Source organism: Acomys minous, assembly GCF_964271855.1.
Source record: "Acomys minous genome assembly, chromosome: 4".
Lineage (NCBI taxonomy): Eukaryota > Metazoa > Chordata > Mammalia > Rodentia > Muridae > Acomys > Acomys minous.
Genome location: NC_140486.1, coordinates 116,538,525 through 116,558,536, shown reverse-complemented (window position 1 = coordinate 116,558,536; position 20,012 = coordinate 116,538,525). Strand labels below are relative to the sequence as shown.

General features: G+C 48.0%; 3 protein-coding genes across 3 annotated transcripts; all 3 read right to left on the bottom strand.

Moving 5' to 3' along the window:
• Window positions 1-1,775: 1,775 nt before the first annotated feature.
• Window positions 1,776-3,068, bottom strand: LOC311596303 (olfactory receptor 9S13-like; the record flags this gene model as incomplete). The annotated part of the gene is made up of 1 exon (XM_084779547.1): window positions 1,776-3,068. One exon carries the CDS (start codon window positions 3,066-3,068, stop codon window positions 1,776-1,778), a length of 1,293 nt encoding a protein of 430 aa, XP_084635673.1.
• Window positions 3,069-9,104: 6,036 nt separating this feature from the next.
• Window positions 9,105-10,076, bottom strand: LOC311596114 (olfactory receptor 9S13-like; the record flags this gene model as incomplete). Its single annotated transcript, XM_084779329.1, has 1 exon — window positions 9,105-10,076. One exon carries the CDS (start codon window positions 10,074-10,076, stop codon window positions 9,105-9,107), a length of 972 nt encoding a protein of 323 aa, XP_084635455.1.
• Window positions 10,077-17,231: 7,155 nt separating this feature from the next.
• On the bottom strand, window positions 17,232-18,185 carry LOC311596115 (olfactory receptor 9S13-like; the record flags this gene model as incomplete). The annotated part of the gene is made up of 1 exon (XM_084779330.1): window positions 17,232-18,185. The coding sequence occupies one exon, from the start codon at window positions 18,183-18,185 to the stop codon at window positions 17,232-17,234; it is 954 nt and encodes a 317-aa protein (XP_084635456.1).
• Window positions 18,186-20,012: the final 1,827 nt, after the last annotated feature.

Genomic DNA, 20,012 nt, shown 5'->3' with positions numbered 1-20,012 from the left:
GCTTTCCTTTCAATGCACCATTCTGCCACCCGGAAGCACAGTGGCAGCTGCACTCAAACTGTGAGGGAAGGGTGCCTAGATCTGAAATCACATATGCCCGGCCTCCCCTATTTTGTGAGGGAACATCAGGTGCTCCACCTGCAGCTGAAGATAAAGTCTCATAAACGACAGCAGCTCAACCCAGGCCCTGACATCCTTGGTCAGTGGGGCTCACAGCATCTCAATGCAGCTGGTGTACAGATGAAACTTGCTGGTATTTTTGGTTCTTTTTATTTGCTTCTGTTCAGGAGTTTGTGTCCCTATTGATGTCAAACTGGCTTCTGGCTAAGGAGTTATGCTCTCAAGGAAGTCTAGAAGCTGATTTTTCACCTTCTGCACCACTAACATCTAAAGGTGAAGATGAGTCTACATTTGCTAAGGGTGAACACAAAGACCCTGTCAATTGCTCTTTTCTAGCATTGAGTTAGTGTGGAGGACATCACCTGGGTTGCTCCCTCTTAATTGCTAAAACCTCAAAAGATGGCAAAAAAAAAAAAAAAAAAAAAAGGATAGTGTGATGGAGAACACTAGCAAACAGAGGGAGAGAATACGCCTGAGGAGAGAATATCATTGAAATTGAGATACATGCCTTTCATAGGACAGAACATTCCAGAACTGCTCAAAGAAAGGAAGACTATGCCCTAGCTAAACATGAATGTTAGGAATGACATTGGGGTCTGGAGGTTGGGATTAGATGGTGAAAGGAAATTGATGGAGACGTGCAGGGTGCCAAGAGAGGGAAACTGGGGCAATTTTACACCTTGGCTCCTTCCTGTCTACTCTCTTCTTCCCAACCGCAGATGTCTTCAGCCTTCAGCCCTGCTTGAAGATCTGCTCCCTCCCTGCAAGTCTCCTGGGCGGGAACAGCGTGGAACTGAGGGCTAGGATCAGCCACGCAGGGCAGGGACACAGGATAAACATCCTGTGCAGAGGATAGCAACCTGCTGCAAAGTGAGGCTCACCAAGGCTTCATTCTCACTTGGAGACATCTATGAGGATAAATATCACGTTGTTATAGTTACAATCTGCCAAGCCAAACTTGGAAGGTTCCCTGAACTGGAAATCTAACTGTGGCTCCATCTACAACTCCTGGCTGGAGGTTGAAGGGATGTCCTGGGAGCCAATTGCATTTAGGTCCCTCTTACATCCAGCAGGGCACTATGACACCCTACGAGGAAGGTAGCTTCCTAAGCACAGGAAGGTGGGGAAGCAGCAAGATTGTAAAACTGAGGAGGATTTCTGCAGAGCTATCTTTTTAAGCCCATCCTTAGGCTAGATGAATGCAAGCATGGGTCAACACACAGCTTCTTAGGGACTAGAGTGCTCCAAGGAGAAGTCCCCACCTCAACAATGAAAGAGGAGCCATAGAGAAATCTGTTGCCATGTAGCGTCTTTTGGGAGATCTTGACAGTGGTTTCCAAACCTGTTTCTTGCCCTTGTACTCTGCCTTCTGTTGAACCAAATGGGAAGGTATTCAGGCTTCTTCTAACAGAGCATTTAATGACAACAGCTGTGCCTTATTAACATTTTGTAGACACCTGGCTAATGGTATGTAGTCAAGAAAGATGGGGTAGATGGTGAACAGATGGCTGTGTTGATGAATACCTGTCTGGATGAATAGATGAATGGATGGAAGAAAAGAAGCCAGGAAGGTAGAAAATAGGAAATAAGAGAGCAAAGAAAACAGAATGGATAGACATTTGGCTGTCTCCCAAGGATGCTCTCCTTCTATGATGCTAGGGTGGATCTTGGCGGTGATGACACCAGACACTCTCTTTCACCCGACTGTGCCTCTGTCCCAGCCTCCTCAGGGCGTTCTTCACATCCTTGTTGCGCAGACTATAGATGAGAGGGTTGAACATAGGGATGACCAGGGTGTAAAAAATGGAGACCACCTTGCCCTGCTCCATGGAAGCCACACCTCCTGGCTGACCATATATAACAAAGCCAGTTCCATAAAACAAGGACACGGCTGTCATGTGGGAGCCACAGGTGGAGAAGACCTTGTGCCGCCCTGACCCTGAGCGCATCCTGAGGATGGTCACCGTGATGTAACCATAAGAGACGACAACCACAAAAACAGCACACACAATGATGAACCCACAGATGCCAAACATGACGAGCTCATTGAGAGCTGTGCTGGCACAGGCAAGCCGGAGCAGCGGGGGCACGTCACAGAAGAAGTAATCGATGTGGTTGGAGCTGCAGAAGGGCAGCTGGAACGTCAGGCTGGTCTGCACGATGGAATTCAGGCAGCCCACACAGTAGGTACCCAGAACCAGACGGGCACAGGTCATAGGGCACATGGTTACAGGGTACCTCAGGGGACTGCAGATGGCCATGAAACGGTCGTAGGCCATCACAGCTAAGAGGATGGCCTCGGTGGCAGCCAACAGGGAGAAGAAAAAGAACTGGGTAGTACATCCTGCAAAGCTGATGGCCTTGGAAGAAGAGAAGACGTTGGCCAGGGCATTAGGCACAATAACAGAAGAGAGGCACAGGTCGAGAAAGGACAGGTTCTTGAGGAAGAAGTACATGGGGGAGTGCAGGCGGGCATCCAGGGTGATGAGCACAATCATGGTGAGGTTTCCCAGGACGGTCACTGAGTACAGAGCCAGGAAGACAGCAAAGAGCAGGGCCTGGATACCTGTACTTCCCCCAAATCCCACCAGAATGAACCCCTGGACAGACACTGCTGAGAGGCTTCTATTTGGGTGGGCTGGCACGGACATGGGTGGGCTCAGCTGAAGAGAGGACGGCAGCAGCACAGAGAGGGAGCAGATGTCACCAGTGCAGTCTGATCGATGTTCCACAGGCTTCAGGGACCGGTTGGCGACACGCTGTCCACTGTGCAAAAGTTCACTAGCTGCCCTGTTTTGCTGGTGTGACCTGAAATGGGGACATTTCCTCAGATTTACTTCATTCATGAGGTTGTGCTGAGTGATCCCTTTGTAGAAGTCTGAGCTGTCCACTGAGGATGCAAAGAAGCATCCAGACCCTAGTGACTCAGAAAACAGGCAGCCTCCCATTTTCCCTATCCTGTCTCTGGTCCCCATCTTCTGACTTTCATGAGACACCCCCAGAGCAGTTCTATTGATGCAACTGTCTCCTGAGTCCCACTAACTCCGCCCCCCCACTTATTTATCTTACTGATTCAAAATTGTTTATGAGGACCCTCTATCCTTCAAATTTTTGAGGTGGGCGATTCCTTCATTTGTAGGATGGAATCAGAGCAGATCACTGTTCCCAGACTGAGGCTATGTCTCTGTGTCACCTACAGGACTCTCGCCTCAGCAGCTGTGGCTCCAATGCTGGTACACGGTGGCAAGCAATGTGCAGAACCCGCCTACTTGATATGACAGGTTTCTACCAATGTCTAGGTGACAGAGATTGTGTTGAGGGGGCAGCCCCATGTTCTGAGAAACACCAGGACTAGGACCCAGATGCATTTAGGGTATGCTCACATCCCCTAACCTGATAGCATTGCCATCTCTGTTTCCTGCTCCGACCTCAGCACTGGGAGTTTACACGGTCTTACCCTTTGCCACCGAAAACCAGATGAGGCTGTCCTCTTCCCAGTGTCTTTAGGACATTCGTGGTAACTGTTGTTTCTCATTATGTGTAGTCTGGAATACATACAAATGTCCCGTGGGCTAGGTTTGTTTGACCCAGGAGGAATATTGGAGTTAGGAGCCTGGCTACAGAGGGATGGAATTGTCTGCTCTACATCAGGGAAGTCCCTGAGCTGTGGGTTCATTTGTTGCACTGACCATCATACAAGACATAAAGCAAGGACATGGAATCTAGAATGCCTGTCTAACCCCACCATATATTTCATAGCTGGCTTTCCTAGTGCAAGTTCAGAGGTGTGCATGAAGCTTTGTGCTCACTCTTAACGCACCCAGACAAGGGTCTAGGTACTTACCTCATGGGTTTCCTTTGCGCTTAGTGTGATGCCTCTATATGTGCCCCTGCCACAGAAAGTCCTATGCTTCCTGTTGGAGCAAGGACAAGCATCCTATCTCCAACTTGCCAAGGATGTGAGCCATCTAGGGACATAAGTGGAGCAAGAAGGCAGCCACGGAGAGCTCTTCTGTGGGACATCAGGGTTGCAATGGCTGTGAAAAGACAGTCTGTGTCCAGCTCAGCCTTACCCCTCCTAAGCTGGCAGCATCACTGTGTCCCTTGGTGGATGCAGAGCTTCTGCCCACTGGAAGTAGAATAGGAGCTGGTGTTCGAGATTATGTGCCCCACAGGAAGCCTTCCAGCACTGTGAGCCTTGGCCACGAATAACGTGAGGGTTGGCCACAGTAGGACAGCTACATCTACACGGCTAGCCCATAATTATTGCTGAGCACCCACCCCTGATGTCTCCAGTGTGTCTCCTGTGTTCAGCATCTTTGGCAGGTAACCCACTGACCTTTACCTTATCTAGGTGATACTCAGGACTCACCCAGAGTCCGACAGCCATCACCCATGCTCCTCAGGTTCCCATGCCATTGAGGCTGGTGTGTGTCGAAGACAGACAGCAAGGTTTTCTTTTCCTTCTGGAAGTTACCTACGGCTTTCTGGATAATGAGGTGGGTATGGGCGGGCAGCGGTGAGAGTCTGTGCTCAAGTCCTGGCTATGGCAGGTTCTGTCTTGTGAGGTGTGAGGTCTGGGTTTCCTGGCCTTTCTTCCTCTCCCATACCTGTTCTCGGGGCAGTGTGTGAGTGTCTGTAGTTGGCTTCACATTGTTGGGGAGGATGCTCTGCCAAGTGGAGCTGGGACTTGCAGTCTCCAGTGGCCAATTAAGGAGACACTGTCCTCTGTGGCATCTGGGACTCAAACTCCCTAGCCTCCAGAGGCATGACACTGCCTCTGGACAATCTCTGCTACATAGCTACCCTCTCCTGGTGGCTTGGCAGGAGGAAGCCTGTGGTCCTCAGGGAGGTCTCATCAGGAGTATGACAGATGACTCAGAGTGATCGTTGCTCAGTCAGTGTCTCTCACTAATGCAATTACCTGAGTGGGGTACCATGGCCTCCTCACTGCAGCCTTTCCTCCTTCTCCCCCTGACTATACTGACCTGAGGAAAGGAGCTATGAGATGTGTATGAGACTGTTAGGACTGTTCCTCCCATGGCCACGAGTCATCCTTCTTAGGCCATTGACCCTTCAGAACTATCAGCAGACTGGGTAGATGGTCTCAATTCTCTTTCTGTCCCTTTGTTTTTTGTTGTTTCAATTTATTTATTTATTTATTTTTACATTCTTTTTTTATAAGATTTTATTTATTTATTATTATTATTATTTTTTTTTTTTTGGTTTTTTGAGACAGGGTCTCTCTGTGTAGCCTTGGCTGTCCTGGACTCACTTTGTAGACCAGGCTGGCCTCGAACTCACAGCAATCCACCTGCCTCTGCCTCCCGAGTGCTAGGATTAAAGGCGTGCGCCACCACGCCCAGCTGTTGTTTCAATTTAATACAAATCCTACGTAAAGGGATTAAAAATTCAACCCAGAGCCAGGCATGGTGGTGCATTCCTGTAATCCCAGGACTTGGGAGGCAGAGGCAGGTGGATCCTTGTGAGTTTAAAGGCAGCCTGGTCTACAAAAGTGAGTCCAGGACAGCCAAGGTAACACACAGAGAAACAGTGTCTCGAAAAACTAAAAAAAAAAAAAAAATCAACCCAATAAGTAATGATCTAAACTAAAGGTATAGCTTTTCTGTTTGGTGAGTGGTCCCTCCTCACTCCATTGGTGTCTCTATGAGGATGGATCACAGTATTCACTTTTTCTGCACTTGATATTGTCCTTGGCTGGACTTCATGGGAGAGAATTTGGTCAGTGCCTGGGTTTGATGCCTCTACTGTGTCCCTCCATTACCCTCTCTCATGCCCTGCCACTTCCTCTGAACCCCTTCTTCCCCACAAGGCCTCCTCTCCTTCATTGTCATGTCTGTGTGCGTGTGTCCCATGTCATGTCTGTGTGCGTGTGTCCCATGTCATGTCTGTGTGTATGTGTTCCACACAGTTTCACTAGGCTTGCTGGCATGAGCACGAGTGGGCTGGGGTTACTTACTTCATCAAGGACAACTCACCCATGGCTATACCCCTGATGACTATGACTCTTAATGACACACTACCAGAAGGCCACCTGATTTCTCCATCTGCCTTCATTTTTATAGGTGTGATAAATACATAATTCAGATTCTCTAAATTTTCAGTAAGTTCACGAGAGATTTTAGGTCAGTTTCAATATGGCTTGCTATGTACTATGTTAGGTATTTGATAGTATTTTGCTTTCTGTAGCTGAACTTTTATTTCTGCATGCTCTACTTCTTCTCCATGTCCTCATTCTCACAAATACATGAACACTGCGCATATCAGTTTAGAACTGGCTCACGTCAGAAAAGCCAATCAGGATTGGACGAGCCTTATATGCCGAGTCATGATGGTGCTTGATCTTGTAAGAGAAAGGTCACAAAGGGATGACTGGATTTGGGCAAGATTTTTCCTTCTCCTGACCCAAGAGTTATGAACTCCTTAGGTGGATTTTAGAGTTTGTATCTTTCATACTGGAAATGGGAAGATGGATATGCTGACCATGACTCTGAGGCAATGTTACCCAAGACAATGCTGACATAGGATAGGGTGCAAGGGAGCCTCTGCTGGCAGATTGGATTGCCACGTATTCCTCAGAAGCCCGTCTAGCCCCTTCTCCAAGAGATTGATACCCTTTGCCACATCCACTCCTATGGATACCCTACTTACTAATAGAAAAGTTAATGATGCTGTAATATATTTATTTAAGCACGTCTGTTTGGTACCATTGTGGAAGATGGGCTAGGAAGGTCATGATGGAATCAGGAGCTGAGAAGGCTTGGCAGCTGAGTGAGGTAGAGGGAGAGGGAGGTATATTACACCTTAGAGTGTATATTGAGGTTTGTGTTGAAATTACCCAGTCAGTGGAACAAAATAAAGAAAGACTGTAGAGAGAAAACGAACCCTATGCTCAACATCAGGTAAGCCAGTAGGGAAGTCATGGAAGAAGACCATAAAGAGAAAGGGAAGAAAAGTTATTTTAACAATATTGACACAAGGCTTCCTATATGGGGAGCAGAAAAGAACACCCCAATTCAGGAAGCTACAAAGATCCTCCAGGGGCTAAAACTAATAATGTTTACATAAGAATACATTTCAATTTGGTAAATTATCAAAATAAAAGTATAAAAGGGAAATTTATAAGACATCAACTGAAAAAAAAAAAAAAAGAAGACATTGCATGCAAGGAAACAGGCACAAGACCATTCCTGTTTCTTGGCATTCACTCTTTAGTCTAGATATGATAATGAAGTCTAGGAAAGGGTTTTCCCAGAGAAATAGGTACCAAGAAAGTGACTCACACATGACCTAGTTTACAGGAAGAGTGAGAAGAGGCCCCCCAGGTGGAACGATGGATTAAAAGCAGCACTGAGCATCTGAAAAGATAAATCCCTCTCCATCGGGGAAATGTGAGAGGCACAGCAAGTGAGAAGGGTCAGGAGAACAGAAATAAACAACTTCCAAAGAGAGGAAGATTGGACAATGATGGAATAACAAGTGGACATTAGAACCGGTGAAGACTGGGCAGGACCAGACGAGTGGAGAATATAGGTCACTCTCTCCCTACTCCTAAAATGAAATGGGCTAGTGAGGTGGGGTAGGCGGGCCATACATGAAGGAAAAAGGAATGTAGGAAGAGAAGACAGAGAGGAGTGAATGTCATTAAATATGTGATGCATGCCACTCACAGAGCAAAATGTTCTAGAACTGCTCAAAAAAAGGTAGACTTTGATTCCAGCTGAATGCAAAGCCAAGGGGTAATGTTTGGGTCGGGCTGCTGAGACTAGATGGCTGCAGGAAGTAGATGAGGACCTGTAGGGTGTCTGGGTAGAGGAAGTGGGAAGAAGCCTCCAACCCTGATTGGAGGGCAGCCCCTGCAGGTTTCCTGGGCAGGAACATCAGGGGGAGTGAGGGCTGGGATCAGACACACAGGACAGGCACATAGACCAGCCCCATGTACAGAGGGGCAGCTGGCTGGTGAGACCCAGGATAATAGATGGATGAGAGAAAGGGAGATACACAGCCGGAAGTCAAGGATGGGAGGGATGAGGACAGAGAAGCCTACTGAGGACTCAGGCTCAGGTTCTCGGGGCAGCGCCAGAGAGAACCTTAACTCAGCAAAACTCCAGACTCTGCAGTAAGAAAATGACGGTCCTTTCTCCCTCCTCACATTGCTGTAGCCACTGAGGTGTCACCCTTACTCAGAGGCATCTGTGGCGATAAAGGACCCCTTGGTGTAGTCACAGGCTGCCAGGCCAAGTTGTAAAAGTTGCCCGATGTGTGAATCTAACTGTGGCTTCATCTTACTGGAGGCTGAAGGGATATGTTGGGAGCCAGTTGCACTACAGGATCCTCATGCCTCTAACAGGTGCACATGATACCCCACAGGGAGGGCAGCTTCATGAGCAGGGGCAGTTGGAACAAGCAGCCATATTGTAAACCCAGGAGGAAGTCAGCAGAACTAGCTTTCCTAACCCGTCCTTATACTAGATCAATGAAAGGATGGGTCATCACACAGCTCCCAGGGTGCCGCAATCTTAGAGGCTCAGAAGAAAGCTCCTGCCACACCATGTTAGAGTCAGTGATGAAGGGTCATGGGGAATCTGGTGCCATGTAGCCTTATTGGGAGATGTTGACAATGGTTCTCTCATGCTCTCACCTCACAGACTCTCATCTTAATGCTCTGCCTTCTGTCAACACAAAGCAAAAGTGATTCAGGATACTTCCAGCTACCGACCATTGGCTTTGGTATGGCAGACAAAATGCTTTATTCACATTTTGTAAATGCCTGGATAATGTTATGCACTCATGAAATATGTGATAAATGGGTAAATGGATTAAAAGTTGGAAGAAAGGAAGAAAGGTAGAATTCGGTAAACTAGAAAAGGAAGAAAAGCAGGATAGTAAAGAAAAAAAAAACCAAAATAACGACATCTAGAGTCACCCAAGGATGTTTTCTTTCCATTTTGCCAGCTTGATCCCTATTGGCCTCCTTTCTTCACCAGGCTGTGCCTCTGTCCCAGCCTCCTCAGGGCGTCCTTCACATCCTTGTTGCGCAGACTGTAGATGAGGGGGTTGAGCATGGGGATGACCAGGGTGTAGAAGACAGATATCACCTTACCCTGCGCCATGGATGCCACAGCTCCTGGCTGTGCATACATGACAAATACAGTTCCATAAAACAAGGACACAGCCATCATATGGGAGCCACAGGTGGAGAAGACCTTGTGCCGCCCAGATCCCGAGTGCATCCTCAGGATGGTCACTGTGATGTAGCCATAGGAAACCAGGACAGCTAAGGTGGTGCTCACAATGATGAACCCACAGAGGCCGAAGAGAAGGAGCTCATTGAGAGCTGTGTCAGCACAGGCCAGCTGGAGCAGCGGGGGCACGTCACAGTAGAAGTGGTCAATACGGTTGGAGCTGCAGAAGGGCAGCTGGAACGTGAGGCTGGTCTGCACGATGGAGTTCAGGCAGTCTCCACAGTAGGTACCCAGAACCAGACGGGCACAGGTCATAGGGCACATGGTCACATGGTACCTCAGGGGACTGCAGATGGCCATGAAACGGTCATAGGCCATCACAGCTAGGAGGAAAGCCTCAGTGGTAGCCAACAAGGAGAAAAAGAAGAGCTGTGTGGCACAAGCCTCAAAGCTGATGACTTTGGAGGAGGAGAAGAAGTTAGCCAGGGCTTTTGGGGCAATGACAGAGGAATAGCAGAGGTCGACAAAGGACAGGCTCTTGAGGAAGAAGTACATGGGGGAGTGCAGGCGGGCATCCAGGGTGATGAGCACAATCATGGTGAGGTTTCCCAGGACGGTCACCACGTACAGGGCCAGGAAGACAGCAAAGAGCAGGGCCTGGGTCTCAGCACCTCCCCCAAATCCTACCAGCACGAACCCCTCCAAGAACACTGCAGAGAGACTTCCATTTCTGTGGACTGGTGTGGCCATGAGTGGGGTCAGCTGAAGGGAGGACGGCAGCAGCACAGAGAGGGAGCAGATGTCACTGGTGTAGTCGGATGTTCCACAGGCTGCAGGGACCTGTTGGTGACATGCTGTCCGCCTGGCAAAAGCTCACTAGCTGCTCAGATGTGCTTGGTGTGACCTGAAAGGGGACATTTCCTCTTAGTGTGTGTGTGTGTGTGTGTGTGTGTGTGTGTGTGTGTGTGTGTGTGTGTGTGTGTGTTTTTAATTCATGAGACCTGTCTGTTCATTTAGCCGAACTAAGGACCCGAGGTTGCAAAGAGGATTCCTGAGTCAAGTGACTCTCGGTTACAACCTTCAGCATCCCTGCAGCTGCCTCTAGGTTGTTTCCTCTCCACCCCCATGGGCAATTCCTGAGGGACACCATCTTAGAGCCTCTTCTGAACCCCACACTGCCCTTCTATCTAACTCACTGTCCATAGAGTGGGCATGAGAATCTGCTGACCTCTCAGCAACCAGGTTGGGTCATCTTGTCATTTTCACCCTGGAAATCAGGGTAAGAAAATTCATCTCACCACCCAGAGGCTGTGGCCCTGTCCCCTGCAGGGCTCTCATCTCGCCTAGGCGGCTCCGACTCCGAGCCTGGGTCCACAGTTGCAATCAACAGGCAGAGACTGTGCTTGCTTAGGCATGCGAGGGGATCCTGCCAGTCAACATCTCTATGTGATGTGTGGGCAGCCTAGGCTCATGTTCTGAGGAACAGCATGCCTGGTGCCCACGCATACTTGGGACATGTTCGGGTCTTCCAACAGGACCTCTCTGCCATCTCTGCTGTATGCTGCACTTCACCTTTGGGGGGGGAGGGGTTAACCTACTTCCATCTTTCTAATTTGAAAAAGCAGATAAGGCCTCTGCCTTGTGCCTTCTGCTCATTCAAAGTCAGTTTCTCTTCACCCTAGGCACCACAGTAATAGGAGCATCCTTTTGGGACTAGCCATGGGTCACCATTCTGCAGGTCCCTGATTGATGTGGGAGGCTGCTGGAGTAGGGAGCTTGCCTAGATAGAGGCAGCCGTCTACATCACCCTGGGGGCCCAAGGAAGCTCTGAATGGGGGTGGATTTGTTTATTGTAAAACTCACCACTGCCTTCCTCCATATGCATACAGTGAGGACATGGACCCGGGAGGACCCCATTTGAGCCCACCATCTACTAGGTAGCCCAGTTTCCCAGTGCAAGCTCAAATGGTCATTTCTCTTCACCTTAGGGCACACAGGTTCACTCTCGACACGCTTACTAAGTTTCCTTTGTTGTAAATGTGATAAAATGCCCATGCCATATCTAGACCTTTGTTTCCTGGTGCAGCAAGGACAAGCTTGATCTCTCCAGTTTGCTAAGGATGCAGGGTGCCCACAGAGTCAGCGGGAAGAGCAACTGGGTGACAGCGAAGTGAAGGGACAGCCTGTGCACACCTCAGCCCTGCCCCTCCTGAGCCTGCACTGTCACTGCCTCCTGTGAGCTGGCCGGCCACAGAGTCGTATTTCACATGCCAAAGGAACCAGAGCCTTTGTTTAACAAGCTGAGCCTAGAGTAGTGGTTCCAGTGCTACTAGCTCTAAACTAGGCCAAGGCCAGGACTATACAGGACAGGAAAAGTTCCTGCTGCTAAGGCAAGCTATCTCTCCCTGCTGAATGCTGGCCCGCTGCCCTCTAGACAGAGTCTCCTACACTTGGAGTCCTGGCAGGTGACACACTTACCATATCTAGGTGAACGTCCAGTCCGGCAGCAAGGTCATACAGCCAACACCAATTTCCCAACTTCCTCACGCTGGCAAACCTGGTCCTTCTTTGAAGATGGGCATCAGTTGCTCCTGTCTGTTCTTAGGATTGTTGGTGGCTTTCTTGGCAATGGAGTACGGTGAGTGTGGACAAAGTAGGCACCAGGGTGTCTGTGAGGGTCTGGTATGCACGTTCTTGCTGTCTCAGGCTCTGGGCCCTTGAAGAAGGAAGGCTCCTACTTTCCTTGCCTTGGTTCCTCTCACATGGGCACTGTGTGTTGGGCTCGCTTTGCTTGGGAGGATTCTCTGCATCCGGCAGGGCTGGGACTCTTGGCCTCCAGTGTCCAATTAGAAAGACACTGTCCTCTGTGGTGGCTGGAACTTCACCCCCCACCCCCCTGCCACCGGCCCTGGGCTCCAGAGGCACAGCATTGGCTCTGGCCAATCTTTTTCTCATTGCATCCTCTCTTGGTCTATTGGCAGGAGGCTTTGGTCCTCAGAGACTTGGGTAAGGACTGTCAGGAGTGTGGCAGAGTCATCTCAGAAGGACCAATGCCCCTCATTAGAACAGTCAATCAGGTGGCGCAGTTGGACCCCCACCCTAACCCCAGCCGTAGCTCTTCCCCCGATGTTCCCATCTGCCTAAAGAATTAAATTTCTTTAAGCAATACAATTCCTGCTTAGAGGAATTCAAAATCCAAGCCAGTAGTAGTAACAGCCATCCCAACGAAGGAAAAGTGCTTCTCCCAGACTGCAGTGACCCCTTGCTTTCCCCAGCTGTTGACCATGTGTCCCTCGGGTGACTGCATGCCTGTGGCCTTGGTTGGGGTCTTCATGCAACTGGGTCACAGTCCTCACTAGTCCCGTACTTGACACTCTCCCTGATAACGTATCAGTGCTGACATCTTTTTTAATAATTTAATTTTCAAGCTACATATGTGCGTTGAACATGTTCCCTCTCACACTGCTATACCCACCCTTTACATCACTTTATTTTCTTGTTGCTTTCCTTACCCCCAGTTTTATTTCTATGTCCATGACATAAGAACATGCATGGTTTTATTTATCTATATAAGATGTAGGATCCACAGGTAAGAGAGAGCATGGCACTTGTCTTACGTTACTTAATATGACTAGCTCTAGTTGTATAGCTTTTCCAGCAGATGGAATAGCTTGACTCTTCTTACGGTTGGTACAAATCCCACTGTGTGTAGACCGCATTGTCCTCTTCCATTCCTCTGATGTCGGACTCCTAGGTTGGTTGCGTGACTCGGCCTGTTGTGATGGGTGCCGCAGCACACAGGGGTGGGCAAGTGTCTCTGTGATGTGTCAACTTGGAATCCTTCAGGCGAATACACAGAAGCCCTTCATCTGGATCATCTGGAAGATCTGTTGGCTTTTTGAGATCCCTCCGTACTGACTCCCATAGTGACTGGACCAGTTTACACTCCCACCAGCAGTGTTTAGGGTTCCCTGAGGCCCATATCCTCACCAGCATTTACTGTTTTTTATTTTTGTAATGATTGTCATTAAGGCAGTTTCATTTCATTAACAAAATTGTCATAGTCTGAGGTCAGATTGAATTTAATTGTTGTTTCTTTTAATTAATTAATTATTAAGATATTTGGAAACAGGGTTTCTCTGTGTAGCCCTGGCTGTACTGTAATTTGCTCTGTTGACCAGGCTGGCCTCAAGCTCAGAGATCTGCCTGCCTCTGCCTCCCAAGTGCTGGAATTGAAGGCCTGAGCCACAACCTCCTGGTTTAAGATTTTTTATTTTATTTTATGTGCGTTTGCTTGCATGTATGTGCAGTGCCCACGGAGGTGGAAGAAGGTGCTGAGTCTCTCGGAACTGGAGTTACAGATGGCAGTGAGCGGCCATGTGGTGCTGTTTCCTCTGTAAGAGTGCCAAGTGCTTTTGACCACTGACCCATTTCTGACCTTTCCCTGTAGTCTTAATTGGCATTTCTCTGATCACAAGGGAAGCTGGACATTTCCTATGTGTTTACTGGCCATTTCTGTTCAGTCTTTTGAGAAATCTGTTTGTTTCATGTATTGATTGGGTTATTTGATTTTGTTGAAACTTATTTCCTTCTTTTTATTAGTTGAAAATTTTATAGATGACTGTAATGTGTTTTGATAAAATCTACACTTCAACTGCTCCCCTATCATTTCTCCCACCACTTTTCCTTCCTTTCATGTGCTCTCTCTCTCTCCCTCCCTTTCTCCCTCCCTCCGTCCCCCTCTAATTCACTGAGTCCAATCAGTACTGCTTATACATACATGGGGGTGGAACTGTCTATAGACATATTGCTTAGGGTTCACGTCTTTTTTTTTAGTTTTTGTTATATTCTAGATAAATAAATATTTATAATGAGACTATTTTCCCCAGTCTGTGCCTGTCTGTCCATTTAATCAACTGTGTCCTTCGGTGTACAGAAGTTTTGTTTTAATTTTATGAGGCCCTTTTGTTAGCTGATGACTCTATCTCCTGAGAAGCTAGGATATTCCTGAGGTCATCCCTGCCTATGCCCACATCTTGGAGTGTTCTCCACAAGTCACTTCTTGGCGCCTCTGTCAAGCTTCTCTGTGTGGGTCACAAGGGTACTGTCTGTTTGTTCCTCCAGTGAGTGACAGTCAGTCCAGCATTACCCCTTCCATCCTGGCCTGGAATGCATCAGGAATGGATCGTATGTACTTCTGCTGTGTCTCTGCCACTTGTGTCCTAGGAATAGCATCCTATGTTATATACCAGCCAGCACAGAGGTACTGCTTCCAGTTTCCCTCCAGAAACATGGACTATGTCCCTGCATGGCACATGAAAACCTTGGTTTCTCATCACTCAAAAAAAAGCTGTTCTCCACCATCTTCATACATCATGTCTGGTAGGCAAGGCGAGCGTGTGTTCAGTGAGAACATCTGTATCTCCTGGTGATGCCTCTCTCTTCCTTTGTCTCAGATGTTTGCATTTCTCTTTCTGAGACCTGTTTTCCTAATGGAATGCTGTGTCCTTGACTCCAGCCCTTAGAGAGAGCGTAGGCTAGCCAGACTCCACCATGACTCCTATGATGGACAGGAAATAGCTGAACCCAACAGGAAGGAACCCCTGCTATGGACAATGTTCCCCGGATAGACACTCTCCCCCAGGGCCCCTTGAGGAACAGCCTAGGGTCACAGCCATTGCTTGCCTCAGCTTTGCCCTCCTGACCATGTTCCTTTTTTTTTTTTAATGAACAATATATCTTGCTCCAGGGCGGTGCTCAAAGGCTCCTGGGAGGATGAGTAAGTTCTCTTCATGTATTGCCCCTTTGGGGAGACCAGCTCTTGAAACATTTGTGTGATTACAATTTTATTTTAAAATAGTTTTCAAAAATAATATTTTTTATGTTTTACAGAGAATTTCATACAATATATTTTGATTATATTATTTCCTCTCTCCCAACTCCTTCTAGATCCTCACCTCCCTCCCTATCCATCCAATCTCATGGGTTTTTTTTTCTCTCTTAGAAAAAACAAAAACCCAAACAAAACAGCAGTGGAAAAAACTTTTCTACTTATTTCAGTTCGGCTTTTCTTCAGAAATCGTACCTCTTCATTGGATTCCATTTTCATATCTTTGTTGGCTTTTTTGTTTCGCTCACCTTTGGTTTTCTGTCCCTAGAGTGTGGCTGTGTCTTCTTTGGGTTGTTTGACTGAAGTTATTACTGTTCTTTTGAACTCTGCCAGGAAGACCTTTGAGGTCATTTTCATTGGGCCCATTATTATAAGATTAGTCATTTTTGGAGGAGATATGTTGTCTTAAGTTTTTTGGGGAGGTTGTTTCTGGTTTTGTACTGGAAGTTGTACATTTGGAATTGGCTGGTTGAGTGGGCCTGAGGCTGATGGTCAGGGGACTGCATATCTGCCAGCAGGGGACTTGGGGGAGCTGTGCACGTGTAGGGGAGAGTACCAGGACCTCTCGCCCATTGGCACTAGGCACTGTGCACACAGGAAGTTTGGGCCCAATGGTGGGATCTGAGGGCTGGGACATTTTGGGCCTGGTGATGGGATGTGGAGACTCTTTGCCTGTTGGTGCCAGGGGTAGGGCAGGCAGGAGAAATTTGGGTGGAGTCTAATGGGTTCCTTAAATGCCATTTGGTTTAACCGTTGGCACATGTCTCTGAATTGCTACTCTTGTTGTACACATTTGTGTGATGCTAAATACAGACTTTTGATTCCCTTGTTAGGATAATTATCTGTTTTTTTCTTTCCCTTTCTTCTGATTATTCTTTTTTTTTTTTTTTTTTGGTTTGTTTTGTTTTTCAAGACATCTTTTGTTTATTCTAAGAAAATCAGTTATCCAACATTTCCATCTCAAAGCCATCTTAAGTACAGAAATTCAAGAATTAGTTTCAGTCTGGCTTGGGACTAAACAAATGCCAAAGACAATATTTTAAAATCTATCATCAGTGAGGTTTACTTAGGTTGTACAACAGCAACAGCAAAAGGGCTTTTTGTTTTTGTTTTTTAAAAGAACTGAACCAGATAAATAAGTGATCGTGACGTATTCTGCTCTGTCATAAGCCTAGGTTTAATGTTCCTCCAGATATCGGTAAATCTGCTTTGCTATGTTGGTTTGGTCACCAAGGTTCCAACTCTAAGGCTGCTGTAAATATGTTCTTAGATGCTGTCTGAGGATACATGTCGTCTGGTGTTTACGTAATAAAATCTTCCCCCAAAGGATTTAGTTCAAATTGATATATAAAATGAGAGTTCACATAAAAATTTCTTTAGCTCATAATGTAAGATGTGTCTTAAAACAGAAGCCCCAAGTTCAAGCTCCAGCTCCCCGTAGGCTAGACTTAGCCACTAGTCCCACGATGCCGAGGGATGGCCTGAGTCAAGGAGAGGAAGCTTAATTATTGTAATTACACTGCGGATAGATAGTGAATAGCAAGGTCAAGTCAGTGATCTGAGTCCATTAATGGGGTAGTGACATGAGTTTTACATTGAAATGGGACAGGAATTGAGACAGAGGGCAGGCGGTGCAGTGTGGTTGGCCATGCTCATCACAGCGAGTCTCCATTCTAGCTCTACAGAGTGGCCTAAGAAACCTCTTGCTGGTTGAAGGAGAGCTGGTTCTCAGGGGGCGGGGGTGATTATTTTAGCTTCCAAGGAGCAACCGCATCCTTGTGGATAAGTGTCCTAACACAGCCATGCCTACCCCATAAGACTTTGCTGTTTCTGTATACAAGGCGATGGAAGAAGGCATCCACAAATGCCATAAGGAGGAATGTATACAGGAAGCTACCCAGAAGCAAGCAAGAAAAAAATTCAAAACATATATAAACTTTTCTAGTAATGTGGGGTATCATCCACACAACCCTTCCCTCCATCCCCAGAACACTGTCTTTGCTGGCCACCTTCTTTCACATGGCTGCACGTCTCTGTCCCAGTCTCCTCAGGGCGTCCTTCACGTCCTTGTTCCTCAAACTGTAGATGAGGGGGTTGAGCATGGGGATGACCAGAGTGTAGAAAATGGAGACCACCTTGCCCTGCTCTTTTGATGCCACACCACCTGGCTGGCCATATATAGCAATGCCAGTTCCATAAAACAAGGACACAGCTGTCAAGTGGGAGCCACAGGTGGAGAAGACCTTGTGCCGCCCAGATCCCGAGTGCATGCTGAGGATGGTCACGGCGATGTAGCCGTAGGAAACCAGGATGACTAACGTTGCCCCCATTAGAATGAAGCCACAGATGGCAAACATTACCAACTCGTTGACAGAGGTGTTGCTGCAGGCCAGCTGGAGCAGCGGGGGCACGTCACAGAAGAAATGGTCGACGCGGTTGGAGCTACAGAAGGGCAGCTGGAAAGTGAGGCTGGTCTCCACAATGGAGTTGAGACAACCCCCGCAGTAGGCAGCCAGCACTAGGCAAGCACAGACTGTGGGAGACATGGTCACCTGGTAGTGCAGAGGACTGCAGATGGCCATGAAGCGGTCATAGGCCATCACAGCCAGAAGTAAAGCTTCACTTGTTCCCAGAAAGGAGAAGAAAAACAGCTGGGCAGCACAACCAGTGACATCAATGACTTTGGAAGAATAGAAGTTGGCCATGGCTTTGGGGGCAATGACGGAAGAGTAGCACAGGTCGACAAAGGACAGGTTCTTGAGGAAGAAGTACATGGGGGAGTGCAGACGGGCATCCAGGGTGATGACCACGATCATGGTGAGGTTTCCCAGGACGGTCACCACATACAAGACCAGGAAGACAGCAAAGAGCAGGGCCTGGGTCTCTGCACCTCCTCCAAATCCTACTAGCACGAACCCCTCCAAGTACACGGCAGAGAGACTTCCATTTCTGTGGGCTGGTGTGGCCATGAGTGGGGACAGATGCAGAGAGGACAGCGGAGCCAGAAAGGAAACAGTCCTTACCTATAATTTTGTATGTCCCATGAAGTACCGAGGCCCATCAGTGACATGCTGTCCACAAACCAAGAGACCTGGATCTCCTTCTAGATGGACCAGCATAGCCCAAAAGGTGACATTTCCTCTGACTTATTAATTCCTGAAGATGTGCTGGGACCTCTCGGTGCAGAAGCCTGAGGATACAAAGAGGGTTTCTGAGCTAAGTGACTCTCAGGTACAGCCTAGCAATGTCCCCACACTTGCCTCCGAGCTACTTGCCCTCCACCTCCAGGGACACTCCCGAGTAGTACCATTCCTAAAGACACTCCCAAACTTTATCCTGCCCTTCCATCAAACTCACTGAGCTAAGAATGGACAAGAGAACCTGCTGACCTCCCAGAAACTGGGCTAGGCGATCTTGTCATCTCTAGGCTAGACTCAGAGAAACAGCTCTCTACAGATTTAAACTGTGCCTATGTCCTCTGCAGGACCTTTGACCTCACCTCGGTAGCTCTGACTCCAAGACTGGTGAACAGCCACACTCCGTGTGCAGACTCTGCTTCCTTGAGGATGTGAGGGGTTCCTTGCCAGGGTGAAGATGTTAGAGACTGTGGTGAGGGTGTAGCCCCAGCCCGTGTCCTGACAAACACCAGGACTGAAGCGCACACTTATTTGGCCCACGCCCATGGCATGGCACCTGATCTTCTTGCCATCTCTGCCTCCTATTCCATTTCAGCTTTAGGGGTTTAAAGGATCCTGTCCCACCATGTCCAAAGGATTCCTGTGTTACCGGTACATCTGTCCCCTGAGTCCTACCCTATACCTTCCAGGCCTCATAAAACATACTGATTCTAGACTATTATAAGAGCCTTCTTGCCCTTCCAGACATTGGGCTGTGTGATGCTCAATCTCCAGGCTAACAAGAGAGCATAGAGCATCCCTTCCTGGGCTGAGGCTGAGCCATTGTCTGATATGGGACCAAATGTTCTTATTCTGAGCATAGAGTTGAGTACCCATCAGTGTATGGAGGATGACAGGGGAATCCTGTCAAGGTCTTGTTGTTGGATAGAACCTGGAGATGAGACAGCCCAGTTCTGTTCTATCAAAAGCTGCAGGGTGGGTCCTTGACATATTTGGGACAATCTTGTGCCCTCAAAACTGATCTCACGGCCAACTCTGCCCCATGCTTCAACTCAAAGATCTTATTCTTTTCTCATTTGAAAACCAGATAGAAAAAAAAAAAGAAAAGAAAAGAAAAAAGAAAAAAGAAAGAAAGAAAACCAGACAGAGTTGGAGCTGTTCAGCTCTCTCAGAGTATCCCGGCTCACTTTCACTTATAGTTTTCACGGCACTGAAAAGCTTGGACTGTCCTGAGCAGGGCTGACTGCGGTCACTACCATATTGGTACAACACACAGGACCAAGCCAGGAGGTGGCTGTGGTGAGGCACATGGGTAGATCTGTGTGATGTCCACTCTATCGTTCTGGGGTTAGGAAAGTTCTCAGTCTGCGTGAGCTCATTTTCGGGGTCCTCTACTGTCCTCCACATTTCCCCTTCACATAGGAGGGAGAGGATGGCGGGGGGACCTATGGGACCTATCTGAGCCTGCGGGCACTACAAAGCTAACTCTCCCACTGTGAGTTTGAAGATGTGCCTAGGATGGTTTTGCGCGCACACTCTTGACACAACCACCAGGGGCCACAGTGCTGACCACACCCAGGTTTTCATGGTAACGAGTGTGCTATGGAAAGGAAGGCTGGTCCTTTGCTTCCCATTAACAAGCTTGATCTCTCCAGTCTG